Below are 9,940 nucleotides of genomic sequence, written 5' to 3'. Positions count from 1 at the left end.
AACAGGAAGGGGCGTGTTTAAGGAGAGAGAAGAACAGGAAGGGGCGTGTTTAAGGAGAGAGAAGAACAGGAAGGGCTGTGTTTAAGGAGAGAGAAGAACAGGAAGGGGCTGTGTTTAAGGAGAAAGAAGAACAGGAAGGGCTGTGTTTAAGGAATGAAAGGAACGATGGTTGGAAGTTTCCAATGTTCTTCGTGTGTTCGTATCTCCTCGTTAGCTCCAAAAATAACAACGCCAAAGTGTTTCTCTTGTTGTCCAGTACACAGGTGCAGTGAGTTGGTTTCCACACTGAGTTTGTTCCATTCATAAAACAGAATGATTCTGATTGGTTGTTCACTTCCCCATCCGCTCACGTGAATGACAAAACAAAACAAAAAAACAAAACAAAAAAACACATCCCACAGGTTGAGTCATATTGATCCATACACTTCTGTAGGCAGAAAAAGTTCTGGTCCCAAGGCAGTTCCAAACATTTCCTCACGGATGGATCACACCACGGTTTGCTGATGAACTCTGGTTGGCTCTGTCTTCATTGGCTGCTGTCATCTATGATGAATCGTCACTGGCTATGCCACAGCTTCGATACGTTTGTCAGTCGGGGATTTTGTGTCCTCCTGCCTCTCCAGCATGTGTGACTGTGTATTGTGTGCGTTATGCGATTTTAACAATGTGTGCGTTTTGAGCCGTAGACTTGTGTTTCCCTGCGTGTTGAGCTGAGCGTTGAGTGGTGTGTTTGCGTTGATGGAGGCGTGCGTGTGTGTGCTGTCTGTGCGGTAGCTGCGTGACATGGTCACTCTGAAGGTGTTGGTGTGTTGCAGCTCCATCTTGTCCTCCTCTGACACTCTGACAAAGGGACACCAGGCAAATGCGTGACGAAAGCCGGCACGGAACCTGAAGAGAGAGAGAGACAGAGAGACAGAGAGAGACAGAGACAGAGAGAGAGAAACAGAGAGAGACAGAAAGAGAGAGAGGCAGAGATGTGGTTTTTAACCTGGAGTTTGAGGACAATCAAATGCCCTCGTGGAAATTGGGCTGCGTAGTCATTGTTAGCTCACTCACTCACTCACTCACTCACTCACTCACTCACTCACTCTCACACACACACACACACACACACACACACACACACACACACACACACACACACACACACACACACACACACACACACACACACACACACACACACACACACACACACACACACAAGCACACAGAGAGAGAGAGAGAGAGAGAGAGAGGGAGAAAGAGAGAGAGAGAGAGAGAGATGTGTGTGTGTGTGTGTGTGTGTGTGTGTGTGTGTGTGTGTGTGTGTGTGTGTGTGTGTGTGTGTGTGTGTGTGTGTGTGTGTGTGTGTGTGTGTGTGTGTGTGTGTGTGTGTGTGTGTGTGTGTGTGTATGAATGTGTCTTTTACCTTTGGTTTAGACAGCAGTAAATGATAGGATTGTACATTGTGGAACTCATAGCCAACCAGAAAATGGCCAGGTACACCTGAGAAGTAGAATAAACATGATATCCACTAAATAAATTCATCAAAGTATTCAAGAAACATAAACAGACAGACGGACAGACCAACCTGTTGGATGTAGTGTTGTTTATAAATATCTATATTGAATAACCCCAGGATAAAATAGATGTGGTAGGGCAGCCAGCACAGGGCAAAGGTCATCACCACAACAACCATCATCTTCACTACCTGTGTGACATCACAGAGAGAGCACATGTCAGTGCAACTAGTGCTTCAGTTGTTATTTCAGTTCAGTTTGGTTAACGATCCAGTGCACTGATTTCAATTCGGTCAGAAAATTTTGATATAGGAATTCTAAATCTGTTTCATTCTGCTGACAATCAGACAGTCACAGTTGTTACCTTTCTCTTGGCTGTTATCTGGTTGTGGTAATGCTCTGTTGCCTCTCCAGGGATGTGCCCGCCCCAAAGTGACCGGCCAACCAAGCTGTACGTCACCAGCATCACCAGTAGAGGGAGCAGGTAGATCAGCAATATCACTGCCAACTGGTAACTACAGCAAGAGAGAGAGAGGGAGAGAGCATGAGAGTGAGTCATTTTCTCTCCGATCCATCATCATTCTATAGTCCATATACAAACTATTGTCACTCTATATAAGTGACCTGTTGTACCATAACATTAGTATGGTTTAAATACTATTTTGAGGTAGTATTCTTTCTTAACTTTCAGCTCATTGCTGAGCTAATTGAATTGAATGTAATTAAAGTTCATTGAAAGAGAGAAAGAGAGAGAGAGAAGGGAGTAGAACGTGTAAAGTGTTTAAATAACCACTTTGCCTGTGACATTAGTATGAGTGACATATGTCTCTGTGTCAGTGTGTGTTCACATCTGTGAGTCTAGATGCATCTTGTGTTCACCTATTTGTCTATTTGTCAGTAGAGTGTGTCCGTCTGGTGTGTGTCTGTCTTGTCTGTGTACATGTCTCTGTGTCGGCGTGTCTGTCTTGTCCTGTGTACCTAATCTGATGCGTTCCTCCATAGTCGTCGGGCCAGTCGACCATGCAGACGGTTCTGGGGTCATAGAATGTGGTCACGCTGTAGTAGCACTGAGGGAACGCCAAGGAGAACGCCACCGCCCAGATCAGACCAATCACAACCTTGGTAGAGGTGGAGGAGAGGCGGGGCTTCAAAGGGTGGATGATGGCCATGTACCTGAAAGAGAGTGAAGAGGGTTGATTCAGTCTTTGACCACAGTGACACAGCTCAGTTTGTCTGATGCTTCACTGTCGCACAGATCTCGTTGGATGGCTGAAGAAAAAAAACAGATGAAACCACCGTGATTCTGATTGCCCTTCAGGCATCTGACTGTGCCACGAAGGGGTAAAACATTCAATATTCTTTTCATTTATGAAATTGATATTTATCCAGCCACTCATCCATAAATGCCAAAATAAAAACGATATGCCTAATTTGAAGAGAGAATCAACACTTTAAGTTTATTGAGTGACAGTTACAGTTTTAAACTGTTAATCTTACCAAGGATTTTTCACATTACCTCCAGTAATGGACGGATGGATACTTGGTTTCAGGCAGACAGGTTTGCTCCTTCCTGGTTTGTTTCATTATCATATGTATGTATGTATGTATGAGCCTTCCTTCCTGTATGATGCCGTGTCACAATCAAAAGTGGATTTGATTCAGAATTGAAAAGACATGAACCTTTCAAGAACCTCATATATCCACTCGATCCATAATAATGGAGAATACAGGCTCTGTCATCTGTAAATCAATTTGCACCTTCACTCGAAAAGTCTTGTCTGACTCCGTGATTGAAATGCTAATGAAATGACATGTTTCTGTCCACTTGACTGCTCCTCTAGTCGAGAGGCTCTGGTCTGAAGCCAAAGTGCTCGCTTCTCCAGAGAGACACCACCTCACTGCACTGCCAAATCAAATTCACCAGCTAAGTATGTTATTATTGCATCTGGTATTCAGAATGATCAAGATTATTCCAATATTGCTCAATTGCTCAATATTGATCTCCACGAAGTCCCGATGACTGAAAATGATGTAGTTAGCATGAACTGAAAAATGCTCTGTTATAACAATGTGCAAATAAACCATAAATGAAGATATCATATAGACTTGGAAGAGGACACACTCCTTGCTTACAGTAATACAGATCTGGATAAATTATTTATTCACTGGTTGCCCTATTTTAACTATTTTAACTGATCTGTGCATTTGCCTGGGTGTGGATGAAGATGATCAACTCCAACTCTTTTCATGATTCTCGTTGTCTCTGTCTCTCTCGCACACACACACACACACACTCTCTGTACCTGCCACCATAATATACTGTGTGCGCGTCCGTGCGTGTGTGTGTGTGTGTGTATGTGTGTGTGTGTGTGTGTGTGTGTGTGTGTGCGCGTGTGTGTGTGTGTATGTGTGTGCGCGCCCGTGCGTGTGTGTGTGTGTGTGTGTGTGTGTGTGTGTGTGTGCGTGCGCGCCCGTGTGTGTGTGTGTGTGTGTGTGTGTGTGCGTGCGCGCCCGTGTGTGTGTGTGTGTGTGTGTGTGTGTGTGTGTGTGCGTGCGCGCCCGTGTGTGTGTGTGTGTGTGTGTGTGCGCGCGCGTGTGTGTGTGTGTGTGTGTGTGTGTGTGTGTGTGTGTGTGCGTGCGTACTGCTGTACTGTACTGCGTACTGCTGTTCACGGTGTGGGAGACCAGCCAACCTGGAGCACATCCTGTGTCATCATGCCGACCAAGCCTGACGGCGGATGGCAGACGATCAGGTGCTGGCCCAGCTGGCCGAGGGAGTTGAGAATAAAAGGAGGCCAAAAAACATCACGCTTCGAGCCAAGGGCCCTCACCTCATCAGCTTCCTCAGGCCGGGGGAAAGGCAAGCAAGGAGGTTGGGGGTACAGGGAGCCTCGCTACGGCAAAGGACTGGGGAATGAGAGTTGACCTCGGAAGGCAACTCAAATCTCTAGAAGAAACTGCCCACACCAACCTCCGACTTGACACTCTACTCTGGTCAAGAACTAACAAACAGGTGGTCCTTCTGGAGCTGACCCTGCAGAAAAGGATTGAGGAGGCGAACGAGCGCAAGCAGAGCAAATATCAGTGCCTCATCCTTGAAAGCCAGCAGAGGGGATGGAGAGCCTCGAACCCTTCAACCAAGGCAGTTCAGAGGGCCGGTTTGGAGCCAGTGCCTAACCAGTTCTTTGTGTTTCGACAGCGAGAAAACTGGCTCTCGGCCAGGAAAACTGGTTCCAGACTCCTCGTATCTAAATAAATCATTGCATCCCAAGTCTGACTGAAACTGAAACAAAATAGCATGTCGATGTCTAAAAAATAAGTGTGGCTTCTTGGGGCAGGGGTCTGTGTGGCGATGTCTGCAACCTAGTCGACCCGGACCAAGGAGAACTCAAATGTTCTCATTCTCAAATACATGTTATAACATATCCTTTGCATCTACAGGTAAGCCTACATTAAACGAAGATTTTCCAGTGGATTTAGAAAATGTTGCATGGTTATTTGTGAAGATATACGAACATTTGTGGGCTAGCCATATTAGCTCCGGTAGCCATGTTGCAAAGCATTCAGGCGTATTGAGTGAGGTAATGATGTGGGCTCCCTAACCAGCCTTATACACGGTCAAGTCTATTATTTGCTGATAAAACGTGGTTTCCGAACTGCTGAGTGGGCTGTTTCAGTCCATAGGGCTCATCGATCTATTTCACCCATGACTGTCGCCAATACAGCTCCTGAATTGAGCAGCCACGAGGGAGAGTTGTCCCATTAGTCTCTGAGTACTGGGACAACGCAACACAGTTTGGAGCCTATCTGCTGAGTGGGCCGTTTTTACGCAACATTGAGAGCATCAGCTAAACTGTAGGCTAGTCAATTAAAGTTTGAAATGAAACAATTGTTAAATTCAGTAGATTCCCTACCTACCAACACGAGGGTCACAGGTTCGAGCCCCCGTGTTACCTCCGGCTTGCTCGGGAGTCCATACAGGCACAATTGGCCGTGGCTGCGGTTGGGAAGCCGGGTTAAGGGTATGTGTCCTGGTCGCTGCACTAGTGCCCCCTCTGGTCGGACAGGGTGCCTGTTCGGGAGGAAAGGAGAACTGGGGGGAATAGTGTTGATCCTCCCATGCGCTACCGTCGTGCCGGTGAGGTTAAATGAAGTTTTCACAGATGTTGAGGGTCTGTTTCCTACCTGTCCACCGCTATAGCAGCCATCGAGTAGATCGAAGAAAACATAGCAGTGATGGGGAAGAAGTTCTGAAATCGGCAGTAGCCCAATCCAAAGTACCAGTCGTTGTGAAGCGCGTAGACAAAGTTGAAGAGCGTGTTGAAGGTCGCCATGGAAACATCAGAGAAGGCCAGGTTGACGATGAAGTAGTTGGTTACAGTTCTCATGCGTCGGTGAGCGAGGATAATCCAGATGACTGTTACGTTCCCAGTTACAGACACGAGAATGATCAGGGAGTAGGCTATAGCCCATAGAGCCACCTGCAGAGAAGAGGAGAGATGAGAGAGAGAGAGAGAGGAGGAGGAGGAGGAGGAGAAGGTGGAGGATTAACATCAATACTATTTGTACAATAACACAGAATGCTGGGGATAGTCTTAAGCAGAGGGGTGGAAAGGACTGAGATAACTAACAAACACCAAACTCAATCTCAACACATATAGTTGCTGAAGGAGAGGAGAGTGGAAGGTGAGAGTAGAGAGAGGAGAGGACCAGTAGCCTACTGAGCAGAAGGAGAACAGGACGGAACAAAGCAGTACAGTAGAGAAAAAACAAAAGACAAGGTGACAATGAAGTTCGCAAAAAGATTTTATTCATCAATTTGAAGTCATGACTTCAGACAGTGCACTGTCTGATTATGACTATCTGCTTTAGTAGGCTAGTTTGAGTATTTGACCACTTCACTGAACAGAAATGTCACAGATAGGGGTAGGTTAGGGTTGGCTACTGCCAGAAACTTACTTCAGACTGGGATTTTTCATTACCCCCCCCCCCCCCCCCCCCAACACTCACACACACACACAAATTCAAAATGGATCATTCCCTTCACGTCTCTAAAATGATTGTATGGGTGCGAGCCGCGAGGCTAACTGGCCCTAAATCTGAAGTTTTCCCAACGCTGCCTTATTATGTTAATCAGTCCGTGTTTGTTTGTCCCACCTGCCAGTCGGGCTGTTGGAACTGATTCCACGTCGTCTCGTTTCCGTCCTCCAGCCAGTCGGCGGTCACGGATAACGGCGGTGAAGTGGCCTCCATGTCTCGAGTGTGTTGGACCAAACTTTCAGCGTCCATAATTCTCTCCCTTTTCACCTGTTGGCTCTTTTGGAAAATGCAGACACAACAGCGCGCCTTTTATGTGCGTTAACGTCAGCCTAATAACGTGTGAGTGAAGCTCGATGAGGCATCGCATGATGTTTGAGAGAGTAGCCTATTTCTTCTCCCCCGTCTCAAATGGCACAATCTAAACAAAAAAACAGGTTAATTACCTTTGTGTGTCACTCACCTGTCTATATCACTTGGACCTGATATCAGCAAGCTATTAGGCTATTGCAATGGCTAATTGCTAATGACAGTCTGTCTGATTGATATGTTGACTTTAATTAACGTTTTTCCGTTTTTTCTCTCCGTGCAATTTACACTTCCAGTACAAGCTGCTGCACTATAGTTTTGATTGCGTTTGTTGTATTAATACATTGTAACTGAGGCTATTCAGTAGGCCTACATCGTGCATTACATTCAAGGCATCGGGTAGAAGAAACACTTGGGCTATTTATGTATAGGCTACAAGTGCATCAGCACTGAACAAGTGCATGCAAACATAAAAATAGAGATTTTTTTTTACTAGCCTACAAAACTATTATGCTGTTTTTCCTTACCTCTGCATTAGGCACAGACCTTGTGCGTTTTAAAAATCAGTTTGAAATAGTCCAATCCATTTCTGTTAACAATATCCGAAAGGACAACCACGAAAGATCATTAATCCATCCAGAACATACATCTCCAGACTCACTCTCTCTCTCTCTCTCTCTCTCTCACTCACCCCTCTCTCTCTCTCTCTCTCTCTCTCTCTCTCTCTCTCTCTCTCTCTCTCACACTCACTCACTCACTCACTCACTCACTCACTCTCTCTCTCTCTCTCTCTCTCTCTCTCTCTCTCACACACACACACACACACACACACACACACACACACACACACACACACACACACACACACACACACACACACACACACACACACACTCTCTCTCTCTCTCTTCTGGAATGTATGCTGATAGCTCCACTCAAGTGCGCACAGTGCCTGCTAGTCCAACTCCAGGGACAGACCGGAGAGAGAGAGAGAGAGAGAGGGGGGGGGGGGGGGGGGGGGGTCATTCGTACCCCAATAACATAATAATAATAATAATAATAATAATAAATCAGTGATGTCATCAGTGATGATGTCCTCAGTGATGATGTCATCAGTGATGTCATCAGTCTGAGGCTATGTGATAAGTAGGTGGGCTGTGTTCCAAGAGCGGTTCTAACTCCCACGGGTAATACGTTTCATGCAATTCGGGCATGCGCATAGCGATGAATCAAGGCTGAGTAGTCTGGTATTTGATGCTGCTTAGTGTTGCTATGGAGGAGACCAATCGGGAAGTAGTAGCAACGGCTATGCAACGTGTTGCAGGGATGCTGCAGCGCTCAGACCAGCTGGACAAGGTGGAACAGTACCGCAGACGAGAGGCCCGCAAGATGGCCTCTGTGGAGGCCAGACTGAAGGCAGCTGTCCAGTCCCAGCTTGATGGCGTTCACACTGGACTGGGCCAGCTGCATAATGCTCTGTCCGATGTGAAAGACATCCAGAGCTCACTGGCTGACTGGAGGCAGAGCATCATCATTGAGAATCTGAAAGACGTGAAAGATGCCGTGGTCCAACACAGTCAGCTGGCCACCGCTGTGGAAAACCTCAAAAACATTTTCTAAGTACCAGAGTGGAAGAGACCCAGCAGCTCATAGAGCAGGGCGAGCTGCTGCAGACCCACCACAAGCTGATGGACCTGGAGTGCTCGCGCGATGACCTGAGCAGTATCGTATTGACAGCAAGAACGCCAGTGACGTGCACCTCTCATCTGCATCTGCTTCAAAGATATTCAGGCATTATCAGACGAGCTGGCCAAGCAGCTTTGGATGGTGCTCCAGCGGTCCATGATGATGGTTCGCCATGACCCCACCATGTTGGTCACTGTGGTTCGAAACATCGAGCGTGAGGAGAAGGTTGACCGACGAAAGCTGGACCGCAAGAAGCAGACTGGGTTCATCCCACCAGGGTGACCAAAACAGTGGAAGGACAAGATGTTCACGATCTTGGAGGGTATACAGTCACAGTCAGCCCCACTAAACTGGTATCCAGCATTGACAGTAGATACAGTAAACACGATTCTGCCTGACCAATCAGTCGTCTGCAGTGTTTTCACGTCACCGTATGGTACCGGGTCCACAGCGCTGGAACCTCAACAAAGCAGGGACCAAAACTATCACGACTCAACCCCGACTCAACCCGGGCTGTCCATGTTTTTGATCGGTGGAATGAGACAAAAAAGCAAGACGAGCTGGGCGGGGCCGCGCTGATACCAGCGGTGGAAATGGGCCATTACAAATGGCAATGTACAACAAGGGATTGCATTAAGGGACATATTTATGGTAATAAACGTGTTTATTGCAAGGTTGCTTGTTCATAGTCACACTGGCATCTTATCATTCTGATTGGCTAGAGAGAATACAGCTTAAAAACACATTTGGGGATGAGACGAACATGGAGGGGGCACTGGGGCAGGGGGCATTACACACCTCATGTGCCCATGGGCCCATAATTCCTAGCTGCGGCCCTGGCTATAGCTATAGAGGTGGTTGTTTGAGGCAACCTCATCAGTTATTCAGGTTCAAAGACAATAGATTGTATAAGCAACCATCAATCATTGAGCTAGAAATCTTGCACGCTACGCGCGCTCGATTCCTAGGCTGCGCGGCCTCAATAGGCCTCCCCCGCCCTGCAGCTCACCCGCTATGCGGGCTCGCATATGCAGCACGGCCACTGCACGGCCTCGCCCACAGCTTGGCTGCTGCGTGGCCTCGCCTGCTCTATTTTGCGCAACTTCACATCACTGATGACATCACAATCGCTCGAGTGACCATCACTCGCAGCTCGGCTGCGGCGTGGCCTCGCCTGCGCTATTGGCACAATTGCATCAACTTCGCATCACTGATGACATTACTCACTGATGACATCATCGAGTGCTCGACTGACATCACTCATGATGTCATAGACATTGTGACATCATCAGTGATGATGTCATAGACATTGTGACATCATCAGTGATGATGTCATAGACATTGTGACATCATGTCATAGACATTGTGACATCATCAGTGAATCACAATGTGGGACAAAAACAAAC

At 47.0% G+C, this 9,940-nt stretch overlaps 1 protein-coding gene across 1 annotated transcript; it reads right to left on the bottom strand.

The window, feature by feature from the left end:
* Positions 1-563: 563 nt before the first annotated feature.
* Positions 564-6,791, bottom strand: tacr2 (tachykinin receptor 2; the record flags this gene model as incomplete). The annotated part of the gene is made up of 7 exons (XM_083650627.1): positions 564-888; positions 1,412-1,488; positions 1,574-1,693; positions 1,867-2,017; positions 2,481-2,675; positions 5,688-5,983; positions 6,660-6,791. 7 exons carry the CDS (start codon positions 6,789-6,791, stop codon positions 564-566), a joined length of 1,296 nt encoding a protein of 431 aa, XP_083506753.1.
* Positions 6,792-9,940: the final 3,149 nt, after the last annotated feature.

This window comes from Poromitra crassiceps (genome assembly GCF_964638095.1).
Source record: "Poromitra crassiceps genome assembly, chromosome: 14".
Classification (NCBI taxonomy): Eukaryota; Metazoa; Chordata; class Actinopteri; order Beryciformes; family Melamphaidae; genus Poromitra; species Poromitra crassiceps.
The sequence above is the reverse complement of the archived record's forward strand: the minus strand, read 5'-3'. Positions and strand labels throughout refer to the sequence as shown.